Source organism: Electrophorus electricus, unplaced genomic scaffold, assembly GCF_041902795.1.
Source record: "Electrophorus electricus isolate QZ-2024a unplaced genomic scaffold, ASM4190279v1 Scaffold156, whole genome shotgun sequence".
Lineage (NCBI taxonomy): Eukaryota > Metazoa > Chordata > Actinopteri > Gymnotiformes > Gymnotidae > Electrophorus > Electrophorus electricus.
This window is the reverse complement of record NW_027658437.1, coordinates 1-22,500: the sequence shown is the minus strand read 5'-3', so window position 1 is coordinate 22,500 and position 22,500 is coordinate 1. Positions and strand designations below refer to the sequence as shown.

Here is a 22,500-nt window from a genome sequence, read left to right as displayed (position 1 = left end):
GATGGCTGTTTAAATAGACAGAGAAACACTCAACATTAAACCCCGTGCAGGTTCATGCCATCACGGAGGGCGTGGCTACAAACGAGAGTGAACCCCCCTGCACGTGGCAGGCCATACCATGTGACTCATGGGGGGGGGGGCATCCCGTGACACAGACCAATAGATCGGACACATAGACAGACTACAGCCGGACTAATAGATCTGATACATACACACACAGTTTCTCAGTGATATCTCAGCATTACAGTGAGCATTACAGCAAAAGACAAATGTGTGTTTATAATTTGTAAAGAGAAGTTTTAAATGTGTTTTAGTTTGACATGTTAAGACTTCTGGACTTTTGCTGAGTCACTTCTTTATGTTGGTTTAGCTTTATATTACACATCCCTACAAAAACAATGTACAAGGAAGGATGTACACACACCTTAACACACCTTAACACCTTAAACACAGCATATTTATTCCTTCAGTCTGTTTAATGTTTGTGTATACAGATCTTTCCTTGTACAGTCATTATGTGTAAAAGTTTTACCTGAATTCACAATACACAAGCACATCAACCCCACATCAGCCCCACATTAACACTCACCAACACACATCAACCCCACATCAACCGCACATTAACACACATCAACCCCACATTAACACACACCAACACACATCAACCCCAAATCAACACACACAAACCTCACATTAACACACATCAACCCCACATTAACACACATCAATATCACATCAACCACACATCAATCCCATATTAACACACATCAATCCACATCAACTGCACATTAACACACAACAATACACATTAATCCACATCAACCCCACATTAACACACATCAACCTCACATCAATTCCATATTAACACACATCAACCCCACACATCATCATCTGCTGTGTAACAATATAAATGGTCCCTGGCTCGGTTAAACAATACAGGTCACTTGCCAGTATAAATTCCTTGACATTATAGTTATGGGATATTTGTTTATGTAAATAATGTATTTTTGTGCATGCGTGTATTAATAAGGTTGTGTGTGAGTGTGTGTGTGTGTGTGTGTGTGTGTGTGTGTGTGTGTGTTAGTAAGTTTCTGTGTGTGTTTTTGTGCATGTTAGAAAAATTCTAAATGAATCCATCTAGGTCAAAAAAGAGAGTGTGAGTGACCCAGGAAGGAGAAAGAGAGGAAATGAGAGAGGGGGGAGGGTAGGTCACAGCTACTGGAGACATCTGAGAGCAGCAGGCGTGTGTTTAGTTCTACCTGTGTGCTCCTGCACACACTCTCCTCCATAGTGCTTCTATCTACTGCTGTCTCAACGCAATACACAACCCTAGAGCTCCAACCAGGCCACTGCAACTGAAACAGCCATGCTGGTTGTGCATGCGTGTGTGTGTGTGTAGCTAAAGTGTCACGCATGGCACATCCACACCAACTTCAACAGGACAACAACAGGGTCTGAAGGGGTGACAAAACACAGACACACACACACAGAAACACACACGCACACACACACACAATAACACACTAATAACCAGGATGATGAAAGGTGAACACACACACACACACACACACACACACACCAAGGTGATGCATGGCCTTCACATTTAGGTAGGAGATGTAGGCAGACAGAGTGAATCAGACAAGAGAACTGCTGTTCATGATGGCGGGAGCTCTCTCTCTCTCTCTCTCTCTCACACACACACACACACACACACACACACACACACACACACACACAGAATTAACCCTTTATTTATTATAATAAGGCATAGATGGTTCTACATTCAATACACAGCCATGCTGCTGACTAGTCAACTAATGTCAACACATTAGTCATGACCTTCATCAGCACATGACCTGAGATGGTGACCAGCATGGGGAGAGGGGAGAGGAGAGAGTTGAGAGGGGAGGGTTGAGAGGAGGCCCATGAGCAGTTCTGATCTCCTCTCTGGGACCCTGAGGAGACATTTAAGGCTTCTGTCCAGTGCTGCGCCCCTCCAACACCACAGCACAAGACCCCCTCCAACATCAAAGCACACCCCCTTCCAACAGCACAGCACATATTAGGAATAATTTGAATAACAGAGGACAAACCATCTCATAACTCCCCCCCACCCCCACCTCCTAATCTGACTGTCCTCATGGAGGACCATTATCATAGAACCAGCTGTCTACCCAAATTACCACAAATTACCCCAAATCAACTCTTCACACTCTCCTTCTGATCCTCCTCTGTGCTGTTTGTGTGGCGTGGGCGAGAGTGCAGATAATGACCGAACAGGGACAACAGTCACACAAGCACAGCCTTCGTTTGTGTTGAGACCTTGTCAATGTTGTTACTAATGTATGTCATCATCAATGGGCAAATCCCAAATGACACCTTTTCACCCTATACAGGGTGTTAACATATATAAGACGTGATCTTATAGTGTTACGTATATAAGATGTTTTGTTAGTGTTAAATATATAAGACGTGATCATATAGTGTTATATAAGATGTGATCTTATTGTGTTACATAGATAAGATCTTATCTTAGTGTATATATATATATATAAGACGTGATCATATAGTTACATATAAAGACGTGATCATATAGTGTTATATAAGACGTGATCTTATAGTATTTCAAATATAAGACGTGATCACATAGTGTTACATATGAAGACGTGATTATATAGTGTTACATATGAAGACGTGATTATATAGTGTTACATATGAAGACGTGATCATATAGTGTTACATATGAAGACGTGATCATATAGTGTTACATATGAAGACGTTATCATATAGTGTTACATAAACAAGACGTGATCGTATAGTGTTCATCGTGCCACAGTATTCAAATAAATGCAAAAAATGCTAACAACCAAAATGGGAGACCAAGGTGGGTACGTAGAAACAGTTGCTCCTAAAAATGCTTTATTCAGACACACAGAACATTGGTTCAAAGACGGTCTTGCGCCCAATAGCAAGGTGACTGTTTCAAAAAGTGAAGAAAAAAGCAGAAACTGAAAACAAAGCACAAATTAAATATGAGAAAAAAAAAAAAAAACTTTCCCCCGACAGTGTTCGACACAATAACTGATTTCTAAACGGAGGAAGAACACGGAAGCGCAGGCTGGACGCTGCTGTCACCATCCCCGCGGCGACGGGCGGCAGTTTCTGTAGCACTGGCTCAGTCTGCTCACAGGTTCTCCACTGTTCCTCCTGGGCCCTGTTACTGTAATGCAACTACTGCTCCACAACACCCACGACAGCAAAGCTGTTAGAACACGTGGAGGAAAACGCTCCCATGAACGTGTCCGAGACAAGTGTAGTGAACAGCCTATAAAATGTCTGCCATCTGCTTTACGAATCCTGCTGTTATTAACAGTGATGGCACATTAACAGAGCTGGAGCTCTTTATAAACTACTGCAGGTCACCTTCTAAATACAGATCAGCTCTGGCTGCTGCCGCTGTGTGCTGTGCGGTTACATGTGCACTCAGCTCCTTGACAGACTGCGATCTCACTTGTGCTCAATCAGCCTATATGATAATTCTCCTGCAGTTTGATTGTCCAAATGCAACTTGTTGAAGCTTTAATTCCTCCACTGTCCCCACTGCGCGTCCACGCGCCGTACTACGTATTTCTTCCGCCTGCTGCTTCCCGAGTGCTCCGTTAACAGTGTTGGTCAACAGTGACTTTTGCTTCTTACAAAAATACCTGTTTATTATGCTGAATCCAATAATGCTTTCAGAATGTTTCTCATATGTGACTTATGTATAGTAAAGGAGCAGCAATTTTATGACTCGACACTGAGAGACGCAGAAATCATACATATCGGTATACCTTTTAAAAGAGCTTATTTATGAATTGGTCATGTAGAAATACTGAAAAAATATATACACTTAAAACGTGATGGATAAAAATCTAAAAACAAATTTCAGTATAAATTAATAAACATTATAATACATTTCACCAATTTCAGTTTGGGAAGCAAAAAGAGTTCACATTTTATTGCCCAGTCTTATTTTCAGACGTGTCGTGTGCAGCGCTCGTTCTGATTTGTGAGAATTTGGCAGATTTCGATACTGCCAGGAGGTAACGTACATTGTATTTGACATTAAATCGTTCCTCGTTGAAATACGATCAAATACTAATTTGAACTCACGAAAAAAATAATTCTTTCATGATTAGCGATTGTTAACTCTAACAGCACAATCGCCATGATAATCGTGTTAAAAGGCTTTAGGTTGCCAATGTGAAACACTGCACCCAGATGCACTGACACGCAGTCGTTTTTTTCTTTTCCATTGGAGCGATTTAAATTATGGACAGTGTGTATACAGCAGGAGCAGAAGAGAGGCAGGCTGCATCAGCTCGAAGTTTACCTGACACCTTACCTGCTCCTCAGCGTTACACACACAAAGAAGTTGAGGTATTAAAATATGAAAACACACAAACACAGACTTGAGCACGCTTGACTACCCTGATTGAAAGACGTTCCTTATCAGCTTTCCAAAAAGGAATTGAAATGAAGGCATTTAGAGATCCAGGGAGGGGTGGGAAGACAAGATAAAGAGAGATAAAAAGAAATTGGGGGAGGGAGAGAAAAAGAAAGAGAGAGCAAAAAATAAATAAAGACAGAATGACAGATACAGACAGACAGAAACAACCAGAAATGTGACCATCACTTTATTATTCTGTAAAGCAACACTATGTAAATCACAGTAGAATTATCTAGACATCCAGATCTAAAAATAAATCATCTCATGGTATATAATACCTTACTTATGTTTAATGTTCAATAATGTTCAGTAATGGCAGTGTTTTACCTTTCATTCTACGCAATGCTTGGTTTAAGTTTTCTCTCCTGTAATGCGCACTCTGTTCATCTGCACCTGAAGGTGTTTCTCACAGAACTTTCAGTCTCAGCTCATTCAGATAATAATATAATACTAACAGCAGACAGAATGCATACATCTAAATCCTTCAGAGCTAATAATAATAATAAGTATCAAATTATATAATAATAATAATAATAATATTGGACCAAGATCGTATTTTACGCTCTATATCAGAATATTATTATTTTCTATTATTAGCCAATTGTTATATTTCTAACCCCCACCAGGTCAAGGGGTCAAATGTAACGTTTTTCACATACAGTCAGAAATGCACAAACATCAAACATAAAATAAATCAAGTATCATAACTTTTAAAGTAAAATTAAAACCAACAGATGAATATTCAGTATTTTACTCAAGCATGTGCGCACACACACTGATGGCCATTCTCAGGTAGTCATAATGCTTGCCGAGACCAGCAAGATGCTATAAGGTTTCCTCACTCTTTTTCTCTCTCTCTCACACACACACACACACACACACACACACACACACACACACACACACACACACACACACATACACACACACACACACACACTCACACACACACTCACTCACACACACACAGCATTCAGAGAGATGACAGGCCAATCAAGCCCACACTGTCAGTTTATTTTAATGACTTGTGCTGCCACTTAGCGTGTTCTACAGGGATCTCTCGCTCTCTCTCTCTCTCTCTCTCTCTCTCTCTCTCTCTCTCTCTCTCTCTCTCTCTCTCTCTCTCAATACCTTCATTAAAGTTCCTTTTCCTTTCATACAGACACACAATCATACACACACACAGTGCATTGAGTGGTTCTGAACATGAAAATCAACCAAAATGTTGGTTAAGGACTTGATGAGGGAGTAATTTTATGTTAATTTCCTAAGGCTCACTCTCTGTCTCCCTCTCTCATATATATATATATATATATATATATATATATATATATATATATATATATATATATATATATATATAATTTTTTTATTTATTTTTACACACACACACACACGTAAAATAATAATAATAAAAATATATATAATAACATTTTGTTTATATATAATAAGAAGAAATAAGGAAGTAACATATATAACAAGAAATATTTTTGTGACATCTTGCTTTTTATGGTTCCTTATGAGACACATAACACACAACCCTTTGATTTAGTCTATACTCAAACTGTCCACTTACCCTCTATCTGAAGAAAAAGCATCCACACTTGTCCAGTTACCATAGGAACCTGACAGCCTACTGGCAGTTCCAAATCACAGACATCATTTGTCCCAGCACAATTTGTCTGTAACCCCTATTCACAAGCAGTAAAAGGCTGAATTTCTCCTGTCATTTAGCATCACTAAACCATTTAATTACCAGTACTCCACCCCTGATCTTCAGAAACCCCCCGTCTGAAGCAGTGGTTTGGACCAGCACAGAACCCTCATGTCTGCGGCAGTGGTTCAGACCAGCACAGAGCCTCCACATCACGCTCAGTACTCAGGGTGTCAGTGGACTCTTCACACCTGCCTGCAGGTTCCAGTGTTTTACTCAACCTGTACAACTTTCCATGGTCCATGTTTATATTCATAAATACATATTATGTTCATATAATCAAAAGACCAAGATTTCTAAAAGCGTCTGTATATTTTGTATATTGTAAATATACTGTATTTCACAAAGGTCTGTTTCTGGCACACTCTGGCTAAATAATCACATTTTCTAACCTTACATGAAGCAGCTATCTGACCATAACAGGGGATTGATGGTCAGTGCAACACAATTTTTAAGATTTGTAAGTGTAAGTTTTGTTTCTATAATTTCTGCGGAGTCTCTCTGATTTCCTGTATCTTAAATTTACCTGGAATATTCAGCATTGCAGATAAGGTTTGCCTTATAGTCTATTCTGTGACCCACTCAGAAGTCATAGATATATATTTGCAGGAAATAATTTTCTTTCAATGTTAAGTTAATAAAAACAAATTAAAGGATATTAAATCCAAATTAAATAATAATACATCCAAATTAAAGGATATTCCTGACAAGTTCACTGAGAGAGACCTAGGAGTTAAAATGAAAATCACATTCAATTTCGTTTCAATAATGATGTAACTCAGACTCTCATCTGTTTGCACAGGATATTCAAAATGTTTTGGAAAATATCACACAAATTCTATGTAAAACTGCAATCCAACAAATAAAAGAAGATCCGTCCCAAATTGTTTAGAAATTTAAATGGAGCTTTTTTAAAAAAAATTTAAACATTCAATATCAGAGTCAGCAAAGCATGTCACTGGCCTCTCTGCTCTTCTGCCAGCCAAAGATCTCCTTCATAGGATGTCATTAATATGCAAATAACCAAATTCAAAAAGACCTTATCTAGCATCTTAAATAATCTATAGTAAAAACTGCAGGATTTCATTTCAACCAATCAGGAGCAACTCCTGATATACAGTTTACAGACTGAGACTAACAGATTAAATAAGTCTCCTGTAATCAGGTGTTCTCCTGACATCAGGTCCCGCTGTCCACTGTGGCCAACACACCTCCACCTCATCAATAGTTAAAGGCAACACTCAGTCATCTGTAAGGTTGCAGTATGGCTTTTTATAGACATGTATTAAAGTGGATTTCATTGTTCCACTCCAGGTTTTCTGGTTCTCACTCCAGCTCATCCCCAACTCCACTCACAGGGACCCTGAGATTCCAGAGACTCACAGACTGTTAGTATGTCTAAATTGACTGTAACTCTGCCCACAGACACTATGCGTGCCTGAAACTCAGAGACAGACCGTTGCCTAAACTGACTGCAGGCTGAACCGTGCTGCCAAACCTCAGTGTTTGTTCATTCCTTGATTTAACTTTTTACCAATATTTGTGTTTTAGATGCAAAGCACTTTATTGACCTTGTTTCTGACTCCCTGACTCACTCACACACATTTAGCAGGTAAAACATTTCCAGAAGGGGATGCTAATAGCACTCAAGCAGGATCATTATATAAGAGTGGTGCTTTATTTCAATGACAGTGTGTCCTTGTTAATAATGGACATGCCTGCCATGTATCTACCTGCCCCTTTCTCACCCCTTTGTGTTCCAACAATACTGAGTACTGGACTCGCAGAGACGTCTCGGCAGTATACTGTAATGCTACTGCGTACTGGACTCACACAGAGACATCTCCACAGTATGCTACATCTCAGCAAGACAAGTTTATTATGCCACAATTTTTTAAAAACACCTGAAAGATTTTAATACTTTTAACTGAAATGAAAGTATCATAAAATTTAAATTTTTGAAAATTCATAAATTCAGTTTAGTGCATATTGTCCAATAAGTGTGAAATATTTTATAGTCTACAACCATAATTCCCCTAAAAATACAGTTTCTTAAATACAGGTTGCAACTTGTGGATTATCTCAGGTTTTGAAGCCTGAGTCTTAAATATTTAACCTTTAAAATGTCCTTTTTCCTTTTAAGGATACATTGACAATAAATTGTTATTATGTAGTCAGAATAAAATATATGTTAATCGCAAACACACACACACACACACACACACACACACACCACTTTTAAAAGGTTGCCCGTTATTTCAACCTTTTCATAGCCTTAGTGATAAAACCATATCTTATGACTGACAAAATCATATTTAAAAAAAAATATATATATATAGTTAAAAAAATAGTTAAAGAGCAATGGCTGCTCTCTCTCTCTCACACACACACACACACATGCACACGCAATGACCCCGAGATCTCCTTGTGCCACTCCTCCACTGTTTTAAACCGATCTGCTTTTATACCAGCTCTTCACTGCCTACTTCCCAATAACCCCCCCCCCACACACACACACACACGAAACCAGAATTAACGACAACCGCATGTCCCCATTCCCCAAAAACACACACATAGAACCAGAAACATGGAACCACAAAAACATGCCACATGCGCGTGCACACACACAGAGATCTGCATTGCACCATGACCGCCATGACAGTGTTTGCCACAGTACGTGTTTGCTCTAGTGAGTGTGCATAAGCCAACCCCCATGCACTGCACCACAGCCACAGCAACACAACCCCCGTGCACTGCACCACAGCCACAGCAACACAACCCCCGTGCACTGCACCACAGCCACAGCAAAACAACCCCCGTGCACTGCACCACAGCAAGACAACCCCTGTGCACTGCACCACAGCCACAGCAACACAACCCCCGTGCACTGCACCACAGCAACACAACCCCTGTGCACTGCACCACAGCCACAGCAACACAACCCCCGTGCACTGCACCACAGCCACAACAACACAACACCTCCATCTTTCTGAATACACAATTCATCCAAAACATTTCAGAATCAGCTCAGTGCAGAGTAGAACAGCACAGAGTGCTGTCAGAAAAACATCACCTAGCTTTCAGATTTAGGAATGTGGTAAAATTTCAAACTGTGATGAGGTCTGAATAATCTGTATGAACAGTGTAATTTCCTAACCCAAGACATCGTTGAATACTTGGTTAAAATTAGAACACATGGTGTTAAAAAGAAAGTGTGTGTGTGTATAAAAACACACACACACACACAATTTGGACTGAAATGTTACTTTTAATAATTATTTTAAGCATGACTATATATATGTGTGTGTGTGTGTGTGTGTGTGTGTGTGTGTGTGTGTGTGTGTGTGTGTGTGTGTGTGTCAAAGCTACATAATTTTGTGATGATAATAATAATAATCCATTATTATTATTCTTACTGCATCGTCCAACTTTAAGGTGTAACGCTTTCTCTAACGTCTAGATTTTAGACAACAGTGTCTGTGTGTCGGGCCTGTGTAAACAGCGCTGCCGTAGCAGTGTAACCGCCGTGCTGTGTGTGCTGCGTACTGCGTTGCCAAGCGAGTCTCTGGTATCCGACTAATATTGAGCCCTCTATCTCCGCGTGCAGAAAAAAAGGAGACCGAAGAGAGTCATGCGTACATTTTAATAGCAGAAGGCAAAAAGCCGCATTGTTAACGTGAATAACGGGTTATTCTCCATCTACTGAGTGACGCGGTAACAAAACGGTTCCAAAACGTACTATATCTTTATTAACAAATGTGTTTTACGTGATATAAAAAAGACAATAGTATACTACTTCTACAATAATACTTCTACTACTAATAAATAATAATAATAATAACAACAACAACAACAACAACAACAATAATAATAATAATAATAATAATAATAATAATAATAATAATAATAATAATAATAAAGAACCAGGCTAAATAAAAACAGAAGCACAAATAAGAATAATTTGTCATTTCGTATATATGGATAAATATTCGAATTTTCGGAATCGATGTGCTCAGATCTAATACTCATAAAAGCGGCGATTATTTTCAGTTGCGTGCGTTTAGTCTAACGCTAAATAAATAATCAAAAATGTATATAACATTTTCGTAAAAGTGTAGTAAGTACGATTGGTCTTTGCATAAAGATAAATAAAACCTAGAACCTAAACCATTTGCGTAGATTACTCGCGTCTTATTGATAACCCATTTTTTGGTGTGCACAAGATCAATGCCTCATAATTTTTAATTTTGCGCCTCACTGAGCCCTGAGCTCGCGAGGTGCGTTGACCCGGCACGAGGCCCTAACACCGGGCGCTTTGTGTGTGAGAAGTGCGCTTAAAAAGTGAAGAACTGAAAGACTCCACAAGGAATTAAAAAAAAACTAAAAATGGAATTTTTAATTAGCTCACCATTCACTCTCCGTTTCTGCGCTCCTAGTACAGAAAATAGTTCAAATGACAACGAAGAAAATGCCGCCGCAGCAGCTCAGAGGCGCGCAAAAATGCTTTTAAACTTCTTGTTGGCACAAATTAATACCGCTTTGAAAATATCTCTACGTAACACTTGAAAAACATTTGAAAATACTGAAAGTTTTAGTATACAAAAAAATGGCATGTTCAAAACACAGTAAACTAAATCTAAATCACAACTCCCTGCGAGATTTGGGGTCATGGAATGACATTCCCACGCGCTCTGGGCCTCTGTCATGTCTCGTCTACTCGGCCCTTGGACTGCGTGCCTCTCCTTCCTGCCAGTCCCTCGCGTGGGTCTTGCAGCAGAGGTCAGTGGTCAGGAAAAGGAGAGCCCATAAACAATGGCACCTGCTCCTCACCCGGGATTAGGGCTCCAGCGAATCTCCACTCGTTAGACGATTAAGTACGAGGGTCTTGCAGGGACTGGATGGTCCGTTCGCTCACGTAGAAATTGCACGCAGACGACGGAGTCAGTGATACCAAGCAGACGACACGCGCTCGCACTGATGGCCTTGCGCAACCAAAACGCACGACAGACGCACATTACACAGCGGATAAACCGCGCGCGCGCCTGAGAAGGAAACCATGGCTAGCTAAGTTTAAACAATGTTCTTGCATACCCAGTTATATACCTGTTGGCATTAAACACTAATATTCACTCACTAACCACAGACGCCGTCAGCAAGGAAAATCGCGAGCGCGTAATCTGGACAGTGACAGCGGTCTCCTACATGATCACGCGTCCATAAAACGCGCGCAGGGGTTCCACGTCGGCGGAACCCTGACAATGTTGCGACTTACCGATCAGCATGATGTCGATTAATTATCGAACCAAATCCGAGTTTTCCAAACAAACTGCAGTCAAACGAAGAAGCTGACAAATACTCTTCTGCACGCAGATAAACCAACACACCAGCACTCCCGCGCCAGGCTACCGCTTCAGTCTCGTGCTCGCTGCTTCTCTTTCGCTTGTCCTTGTCTTCGGTGGCGCGGGCTCTCGTTCACCAGCGCAAAGGAACGCCACATATGCTCCGCACTCACGAGCGCACTGCCCCACTCATCTGTTCGCGAGTCAAGGAGGAAAGGAAGGGAGGGGGTGTGATCACCCCCCGCTCCCGTTGCCGTTTAACCTGAACGAACGGCACAGATGGGTAAATTAGCGGGATCCATTTTCTCCTTTCATGCTCTCTGATTTCGACTAAATAACGGTGCGCACACAGACACACGCTTGCAGGACGTGTGTGTCCGGCGGGGGAGGGGGTAAGCTGTAAGGTAAGATGGGGCAAATATTTCACCTACGGTAGTTCAGTTGTCAACATGAGCTCGCTTCAAACGGGCCTTCCCCAAAGGAACATCCTACGAAGCCAAAAGATCGCAGAAATGTCGGCACGCGCCACCATGTTAATGATCCTTCTGCAGGTGTTTAGAGAACCTTCACTAGTTCCAATAAACATACGCACGTGCGCACGATCCAGTCACAGTACTTGCTAGTTAAAAGAAAGAAAAGTAAATATGTCTCAAATTACAAATAATAACATTTTTACATGAAACAAAAATTGTTTTAAAGGTAAAATCTTATACAGGTGTAAATAGAAGCATCTATGCAGTGTATATATATATATATAGTGTGTGTGTGTGTAAACAAATGTAGACTGCAGCTTTACACACTGACAAATTAATAATGACACATTAGCAGAGACAGCTGTGTCCTCTTCCTACCAAAATACCACACACACACACACACACACACACACACACACACACACACACACACTTTTACTAACATTTAGAATAGCTACAGTAAATATGGTAAGTATAACAGGTGGAACACATCAAATAAGGGAAGTACTGAGTGGTGCATGAGACTCAGTAAAAAGCCACTGGAATATTATCAGTGTCTTTAACACACTAAAGAACAACTAAATCAGCTGGATGAAATCATTAATTCATCCTTCCTTCCTTTCTTCCTTTCACTTTTGTATGGTTTGTGAAGGGACTTGTGAAGTGGTACAAAGCCTGTCAAATGGCTCCCATCAACTTTTATTTTATTAGAAAAAATTCACAAATAAATAATTGCCAGTTATAATAGTCATTCAAATAACACTGTTCATTACAGATGAACACCCCAATCACATCTTGTATTTTACTGGGTAGTGTCAAAACGCCGTTTGTCAAAATGTAGATTAAAATTGTATTTCAAAAATCTAAACTCTATGCAGTGAGGTGTATTCTTACAGGCAGGAGCTACAACCGAGAGAAAAGCACTGAAGGTCACATCTCTGGGCAAAATGCACACGTCTGCTGGTCAGAAATCAACACAGGGCTAAATCTTAAATTTACTGGTCTGTGGGGTGTGTCCAGCCCAGTCATTTCTGAAACACCCCAAGTCTAGCCCAGTCATTTTTGAGACTCTGGATAAGTGCTGTGCTTAGAGCTGTTTTAGGCACCATGCGTCTGTCTCTCAGTTCTTTCCCTGGTCTCACACATTCACCAGTAAAAAGGAGCTTTAAATCCAATAAGACTGAAGAGTTTTCTTGAGAAACATTTAACCCAACAGCCTAGTGAGTGGCAGCAGCATTCTCTCTTCAGAGTTTTAAGGCTGTATTTGTGTACGTCAAGCCAAAGACGTTTGGAGCACTTCCCAAAAAGTCAAGTCTATCCATAATTCCTCAGATATTCCATAATATAGGCAATTACACTCCAGTCCTCCAATATCCCAGAATGCAGTGGGCTGTATGACAGGAGACTGGCAGGTAGAGTTGAAGGGCATTTGCTGGGCTGGTTGGGGTAGGAGAGTATTACAGGAGAAGTTAACTGCAATGAGGCAGCATGTAAGACTCCATCATGGCCTTCCAAGACTGGTCAGGTGAAAATGACATTTAATGAGGAACTTTGCCAGTCAACTGTGCACACAAACACACACACACACACACACACACACACACACACACACACACACACACACACGATATATTCATTACAAGAACAACAATTATTGTTTATTAATAATAATAATAATAATAATAATAATAATTATTATTATTATTATTATTATTATTATTATTGTATCAACTAAGTTGTAAGGTTTACACTAACGTCCTGTCTTTTAGGTGACCCTAATAAGGTGATGATAATAATAATAATGTTGTTATTATTGGATATAGTTTTGCTCCACCAAGGGGAATGAAGTCCTTCTTCACCCTTGACTTGACTGTTATACTGTAATGCTAACTGGGAAATGCTGCTCTCAAGGGTTAGGGTTCAGAGTTTAGGGTGTAGGGTTAGGGATCAGGGTTCAGGATTATGGTATGGGTTAGGCTTTACATTTACAGCCCTTAGCTGACACTTTTATCCAAAGCAACTTAGAAGTATGACTGAGTACAACTTGAGCAACTGAGGGTTAAGGGCCTTGCTCAGGGGCAACAGGATTTAGGGTTCAGGGACAGGATTAGGGTTCAAGGTTAGGATTTAGGGTTCAGGATTAGGGTGTAGGGTTCAGGATTATGGTATGGGGTAGGGTTTAGGGTTCAGGATTAGGGTTCAGGGTTAGGATTTAGGCTTAATGTTTCAGGTTTAGCATTCAGGGTTAGGATTTAGGTTTCAGGATTAGGGTGTAGGGTTCAGGATTATGGTATGTGTTAGGGTTCAGGATTAGGGTTATTTTGTACTGTGAACAGAACAAGGCTCCAGATGGGCCTTGTAGCTGTTTTTATGTACTTACAGAAACCAACAAAGCTTGATAATGTCATTATAACAAAAGTAAACCTGGTCTTAACCATATCAAACCTTCACCAGGGTGTTGGAATATGCATGAGGCCATGTATTTACAGACCAGTAAAACCTGCTGTCAGGGTTTTAATGGAACCGTCGTAATGTCCTACATAGGCAAAAACATCATCAAGGAAACAAAGTGATATCAAACAAACTCACAATCCATCAAAGTGCAGAAGTGCCTTTGTTTGGAGGTGCAGCTAAAACAACCTTCAGGAAGACAGCAAACTGTTGTCCTTATTACACATTCAAATCTCCATCACCAGAAAACATTCAAATCTCCATCATATTGCCAAGAAACATTTACTTCCATGTGTTTTCTATTGCTAGTAATAAATCATATGTAGAATGTTCTATGAGTTCATACTGGTTTGTGCTGAGAAATCATCATCATCATCATCATCATCATCATCACAAGGAAGCTGAAACTACAATCGCCATCATCTTTCCTAATCCTGTGACTACAGCTACTCGGTGTGAGAAACAGACCGTTTTGTTATACAAACAGCCGACCAGTGAAGTGACTGAATACTCACACAACACACACAGCACTTGTACACGAGATGCTCAGACGAACTCCAGACGAGCTCTGGTGAGTCCAGCATAATGTGCAGAACAGTGCATGTTAAATTACAGCCTGGTGTCATAAACCACGTGCACATGGCCACAAACGAGGGGCCTAAAACATGGTCATGAACAAGAGCAGAAAAGGGGAGTGGCCTAAAAGAAGGCAGGATTTAAACACTCACCATATGATGAATGTTTATGTGAATGCGTGAGGCTATGTTTGTGCCAATAAACAAATAAACAGTGTCCAGTCTACAATATCAGGGACATAATGCCTGCAAATATATACATATTATGCAAATATATACAATATGTAGCATTTATAATTTTATCATTCAGTGATTGGACCAGTCTAAACTTTCTTCTATGCCTGCATCCACCCCTGCCCACACACACCCCATACATGCATGTGTGTACACACACACACACACACACACACACACACACACACACACACACACACACACACACACACACACACACACACCTCACTGAGATGCATGTCTGAAGCCCACATATATGCACAGGACAAACTATGCACAGTGTGTGTGTGTGTGTGTGTGTGTGTGTGTGTGTGTGTGTGTGTGTGTGTGTGTGTGTGTGTGTGTATGAGTCAGAATAATGAGGAACATGATGATGTCACTTTCTTGATAAATTCCATCTTGAAGCTTTTCTGAAGTATCATGAGTATTTTTAACACTGACACCAGCTGTAGGTTTGTAGGTTTCATATAAATGGTCTAGGCCTGTTTTGGAGAGCCTGGAACATGAACTACTGAAGAGTAGCTGACAGAGTGTTACCTCATAATGCAGTTATGTCACTGCTGATATCATAATCTGGTGTTGTACAGTGTCTAGTGCCTTGTATCATGAAATTATATGACTTAAGAGTTTAGACTTGAGAGTCTGCCAAAGCTGGCAAAAACGTCTAAGAACTGAAAAAGGGGTTAGGGGTTAATGGTTAGGGTTAAGGGTAGTAGTTAGGGGTTAGGGGTTAGGGTGCACAACTGAAAAAAGGATATGATGGTCTTAGATTTTTATTTTTATATGTTGAAAGATGTTTAAATAAAATATGTTATATAGACAATGTGATAAAACTAACAGTAATGTTATGAAAATAATTGTAGTGTGGGTATGTGAAGACATGGATTACTTAGTATGTAACCACCTCAGTGACCTAGTCTCAGTCTCACACACACATACCACCCCATCATACATACAAACAAACAAACACACACACACACACACACACACACACACACACACACACACACACGCGCATGCGCTCATGCACACACACGTACCGCCCCCAACACACACAAACACACAACACTCAATCACACACACGGCTACACACTCAGACAAAGGACCTGGGTCCCTCTTTGTTTGAGGCAACATCTGCTTGGTCTGATAAAGGAATTAGAACACCTATTTCCACAAATCGCCACTGGAGATACATAAGACCATGGACTGCTGTGTGTGTGTGTGTGTGTGTGTGTGTGTGTGTGTGTGTGTGTGTGTGTGTGTGTGCGTGCGTGCGTGCGTGCATGTGCACACGTGTGCGTGCGTGCGTGCGTGTGTTCCACATCCTGTCTGCAACTCGCCTGACTGAGAGAGATGATTAAAACCCAATTACACGCTACAGATATGACCCAAGGCAAAGGCCAGACACACAACACTGGCTTATACACACACACACACACACACGTTTTATACACATACACATAGTACCACACACAGTCTGCCCATTCACACACAACACACGCACGCACACACACACACACGTTTTATTCAGATACACACAGTAACACAGTGCCAATGTGCAAACCCTCCAGTTTAGCATTCACAACTGTAAAAGCTACACCAATATTACCATGTAGAATGGAAATATAATGAAATGTCATGAACACAAACACAATAAAACATCATGTACATGCACACTCATACAAAATAAGAATGACATAACAGTAAATAGTGTAAACAAGCAACAACAATTGAATGTAATATTGTAGTGACGAACACATGGACACACACGCACACAGTTATCTTACATATGTTTTACATGTTACGTATGTCTCTCCATAAGTGTGTCTCTATATATATGTAGACATATAATACATAAAAGTTATATATATTTATTTTTCTAGCTCTCTCTCTCTCCCACTGTTTGTCATCTTGAAATCCATTACCAGTTACCAGAGCAGCCAACCAGAAAATTCCCATCATGAAACACTAACTCATTTGCATATTCCAGTCTCATTCGCTCACCACCCGTGAATAAATTAATACATGAATAACAATGAAAGTCTCTCTCTCTTTCTGTCTCTCCTCCTGTGGCTCTCAAAGAACAATACAAAGAAAGTTCTACATACTGGAACATACCTAATTAATGTGACATTTCTCTCTCTCTCTCTCTCTCTCTCTCTCTCTCTCTCTCTCTTTCTGTGTTCAGTGTGTGTGTGTGTGTGTGTGTGTGTGTGTGTGTGTGTGGTGTGCGCGCGTGTGTGTGTTTATAAGTGAAATAAAGAGAGAAAGTGATGGAGAGATACAGAAAAATCTATAAAAGTAAAGATGAAAGGAAGATAAGCAGAAGATGAGATTACAGGCGAGAGGGAGAGAGATAGAGAGGGAGAGAAGGAGAGAAGGAGAAACATAGAAAAGGAGAGCAGGAGAGAAGGAGAGACCCCAGGGCTGCAGAGAGGCTCACGCAACATTTCAGTGTCTTATAAATCTCACACACAGCATGACATCACACAAATGAGCATGAACACCTTGTGTTTCAGCACTGACACATGATCACTGTACAATAACCATCACTACGGTGTGTGTGTGTGTTGTGCATGCGCATGTGTGTGTGTGCGCGCATGTATGTGTGTTGTGCGTGCATGTGTATGTTGTGCGTGCATGTGTGTGTGCCCGTGCGATGTGTGTGTGTGCTGTGTCTGTGTGTGTGTTGTACATGCATATCTGTGTTTCTGTTGTGAAAGTTGTGTGTGTGTGTATGTGTTGTGCACTTTGTGTGTGTGTGTGTGTGGGGGGGGGGTTTCACAGGGAAGCCTGAAGGAGGACTCTATGGTGGGCCGTTTAGGGTGAAATCAGTGAAACACTTGCACACACACACACACACACACACACACACACACACACACACACACACACACACTCATGCATGACTACCGAGTCACTGAATTTATCCTAAATGGCCCACCATAGGACTCTGCTCATTTAAGCCATCATGTGACCAATGATACCCATGATGCAACAATCAGGACTGTCTGGCAAAGACAGAGAGAATGAAACAAAGAATGAGAGAGAAAATTAGAGGGAATGAAAGAGAGGGAGAGAGAGAAAATGAAACAAAGGAGAGAAATAATTAGAGAGAGAGAATCTGGGGTGAGTGTTACACTGTCAACTCACCCAACCATAACATCTCAGCTGTGTAAGCCAACACAACACAACACCACACCACACACACACACACACACACACACACACACACACACACACACACACACACACGTAATTACACACACACACACACACACACACACACACACACACACACATATGCACTGAAACACAAAAAATATTTAATATAATAAATGTATAAAGATATCATTAATAATGAACAAATTTGAACATTTCTCTTCCTTTTTTCTCATTTTAATAATGAACATTTTCCCTCTCTCTCTGTGCTCATGTGAGTGTGCATGAGTGTGTGTGTTTGCAGCAATGCTGACCGAGGACAGAAGCCTGGAGGAATCAACAGAAGGTGAGCAGAGATAAGACTGCTTGTGTGTGCACGCGCGCGTGTGTGTGCGTGTGCGTGTGTGTGTGCGTGTAAACATGCATTTAATCTGTAAGCAGAATGCTTGGAAGGGGAGATGTTCTGGTGGACACTTTAGTGTTTTATGAAAGGTTTAAAATAAAAAAAGATTTTACGCTCATTTCTCACATTATTTGCTTGGATCAAGATGAGCTGAACGTCTTTCACCACTTTAAATACAGTAGTTTTGGATTCATGTTAGGGTTACGTTATTGGTGTTGGGTTCATGTTAGGGTTACGTTATCAGTGTTGGGTTCATGTTAGGTGTCACGATTAGTCCCTCCCAGCTTCCATGTTCCATCTTTTCCTTGTCTTGTGTATTTTAGTTCCATGCCATAGTTTTGTTCTCTCCGCCCCTCATTTGATTGCTCACACCTGTCCCTCGTTTCTACCTTGTTACGTTCATGTATTTAAACCCTGTCTGACACCCTGTGTTTTGGCTGTTTATTGTGTTTGGTGGATGTATGAAAGTCCATCTGTGTTTCAAAGCCTTATGTTAGCCTGTTTTGTTATCCTAGCCTGCATGTTTCCTAGCCTGCATCCCTTGTTTGCCTTCGAGTGTTTGTTTGTTTATCATGTATCCTCATAATCTCCGTGTTGCTCTATGACCCTGTACTACCCTTACGACTATGACTCTGGATTTGCCCCAAATAAATCTCACTCTTCTCTGCACATGCGGCCGCCTCCTTACTGCTCACTGCTACATCAGGGTTATGTTACCAGTGTTGGGTTAATGTTAGGGTTGTTATCAGTGTTGGCTTCATGTTTGAGTTATGTTATTAGTGTTGGGTTAATGTTAGGGGTGTGTGTGTGTTAGGGGTGTATGTTGGGCTGAGTGTATTAGTCTGGTGTATGTTAGGGCTGTGTGTGTATTAGGGCTGTGTATGTGTGTGCTCGCTAGGGTCATTGTCGGGATAAGGGTGGTGCATTTGGGGTTCGAAAATTTCTGACTTCATAGAGAACAAATGAGAAACAAACCTGACCAGGTAGAGGAGAACAGAGCCACATACTGAATGACTTAAGGTTCTTATGTATATGGTGTGTGTGTGTGTGTGTGTGTGTGTGAGTGTATGTGGGTGTGTGGGGGGGTTAATACTCCTAGCAGTGCTGTTTTCTCATGGTGTGCACTGCCCACGTTAATTTAACTCCAATCATGATGTCTTACAGCAGCCAAAAGGACTAATCAATGATCTTTTGTGTCCTACGGTGCAAAGGTACATAAACACACACACACACACACACACACACACACACACACACACACACACACACACACACACACTTTATAAGGCAGTCAGTAAAATAGCTGCCCTAGACTGGCTTCTTTGGGGGGGGGGGGGGGGGGGTGTCACCATCCTGAGCGTTTCCGTGGTGAACATGTTCGGTTGCTATGTAATTATGGTCCATTCGCATGAGAGATTGCACCTGAAGTGGGTCTGACTGCTCTGTGTGTGTGTGTGTGTGTGTGTGTGTGTGTTTATATATGTGCCTTTATCTGTATGTGTGTTTCAGAATATAAAAACTGATCCATTTGCCTGTGTTTTGTAACTGAAATATCAACCTTTACCATGCATGCAGTTAAAATGCTAATTGCAACACTTGTGCTTGTCTGAGTATGTGTGTGTGTGTGTGTGTGTGTGTGTGTGTGTGTGTGTGTGTGTGTGTGTGTGTGTGTGTGTGTTTTATGAGTTTAGGTGAGTGATTGATAGTAAATTCCAGCAGGCTTTGGTAACTGTTTTTGAAGACATTTTGAACTACCTGGTACAATATTGAACATCTTCAACTCAAAAGATCACTGAAGCATTTAATATTGTGAATGATTACACCACTCCTGCCATACTGAACGTTTTCAAGAAAGGTTAGGGTTAAAGGTTAGTGGAGCTCCAGGTGAGATAGAGGAAGGCTAGTGAGGAAGACTTGTGAGGAAGACTCGTGTAAACAAGACTCATGAAGACCTTCTGTAAACAATAAGGAAAAAACTGGCACAGACACTTGCTGTTACTCCACAGCAGCACAGACTCAGAAAACACACAAACACACACAAGAAATGAACTTCAGAATCAGCACAACCAACAGGCTGTTAGGGGTTTAGGGGTTTAGGGGTTTAGGGGTTTAGGGGTTAGGGGTTTAGGGGTTTAGGGGTTAGGGGTTTAGGGGTTTAGGGGTTAGGGGTTAGGGGTTTAGGGGTTTAGGGGTTAGGGGTTTAGGGGTTTAGGGGTTTAGGGGTTAGGGGTTTAGGGGTTTAGGGGTTAGGGGTTTAGGGGTTTAGGGGTTAGGGGTTAGGGGTTTAGGGGTTAGGGGTTAGGGGTTAGGGGTTTAGGGGTTAGGGGTTAGGGGTTTAGGGGTTAGGGGTTAGGGGTTTAGGGGTTAGGTGTTTAGGGGTCAGGGGTTTAGGGGTTTAGGGGTTTAGGGGTTAGGGGTTAGGGGTTTAGGGGTTAGGGGTTAGGGGTTTAGGGGTTAGGGGTTTAGGGGGTTAGGGGTTTAGGGGTTTAGGGGTTAGGGGTTAGGGGTTAGGGGTTAGGGGTTTAGGGGTTAGGGGTTTAGGGGTTAGGGGTTTAGGGGTTAGGGGTTAGGTGTTTAGGGGTTAGGGGTTTAGGGGTTTAGGGGTTAGGGGTTTAGGGGTTAGGGGTTTAGGGGTTAGGGGTTAGGGGTTAGGGTGGACAGGACCAGGCGTGAGGACTTGTATGGGTCACCCCAGCCACCCTGCTGCTTATAAAAGCAGCTTCTAGTCACCTACAGCAAAAACAGCTCAGGCTTCTGTTCCCACTCCACACGGTCCCTACCTGACGTTCCACTGCTGATATATTTCAGCCTCTTCTGGTGCGTTTTGCCATTGTAGTGAATCTGTGCTTGTGCAGCGGAGTTTAGCTGAATGTTACACACTTCACAGAGCATGTATGACCTGTGAGTGTCTGTGGGCGGGGCATCTAGTCCTGTTAACTCCACCCTGTCAGAATACACTTCCTCAAGTCCTGTTAACTCCACCCTGTCAGAAGAGACGTCCTCGAGTCCTGTTAACTCAACCCAGTCAGAAGACACACCCTCGGGTCTGGTGTCTTCAACCAGAGCCTTGCTGTCTACAGGGCTGGATGGACGCTTCACTCCTGAAATACACACGCGCACGCACACAGGGACAAAGAGAGAGAAAATACAAAGAAAGAAATACATTTAATACAATAAATCTGAAAAAGTCAGAAATGGAATTACTTTCCAGAGTAAATGCCACTACATATTACTGTATTTTTGACAGGTCGGGTGGGTTCTCAGTGTGCTTTTATTACCAGACCAGATCAAGTCAAAATGCAAACATGCACATAATCCTAAAAAATTAACAGTTCATCTGCCATCCACTAGGGGGAACCAGACCCCACCATGAACAAAAGTAATGGGTGAATGTATTCCTCTAAATGGGTGTATTATGGTTGAATGTTTTCTCTTTCTGGAGAAAAGAAAATATTGTTTATTTACATTCATTTGCAATTAAGTTCTCACTCACCCTTAGCACACACCCATGCACAAACACTGGACCTCTTTGACTTTGTACCCCTCCTAACCACCCCTCTCCACGCGCGCGCACACACACACACACACACACACACACACACACACACACACACACACACACACACACACACACACACCCCGCAGTTCAGTAGGCCATAT

General features: G+C 41.4%; 1 protein-coding gene across 2 annotated transcripts in view; it reads right to left on the bottom strand.

The window, feature by feature from the left end:
• LOC145654784 (zinc finger protein 385D-like) overlaps positions 1-11,839 on the bottom strand; it is a 39,982-nt gene extending 28,143 nt beyond the window's left edge. For both annotated transcript variants that reach the window (XM_081708830.1, XM_081708831.1), the window contains exon 1: positions 11,476-11,839. In XM_081708830.1, coding sequence (XP_081564956.1) covers positions 11,476-11,485 — 10 coding nt within the window. In that variant the 5' untranslated portion in view covers positions 11,486-11,839. The remainder of the gene's footprint in view (positions 1-11,475) is intronic.
• Positions 11,840-22,500: the final 10,661 nt, after the last annotated feature.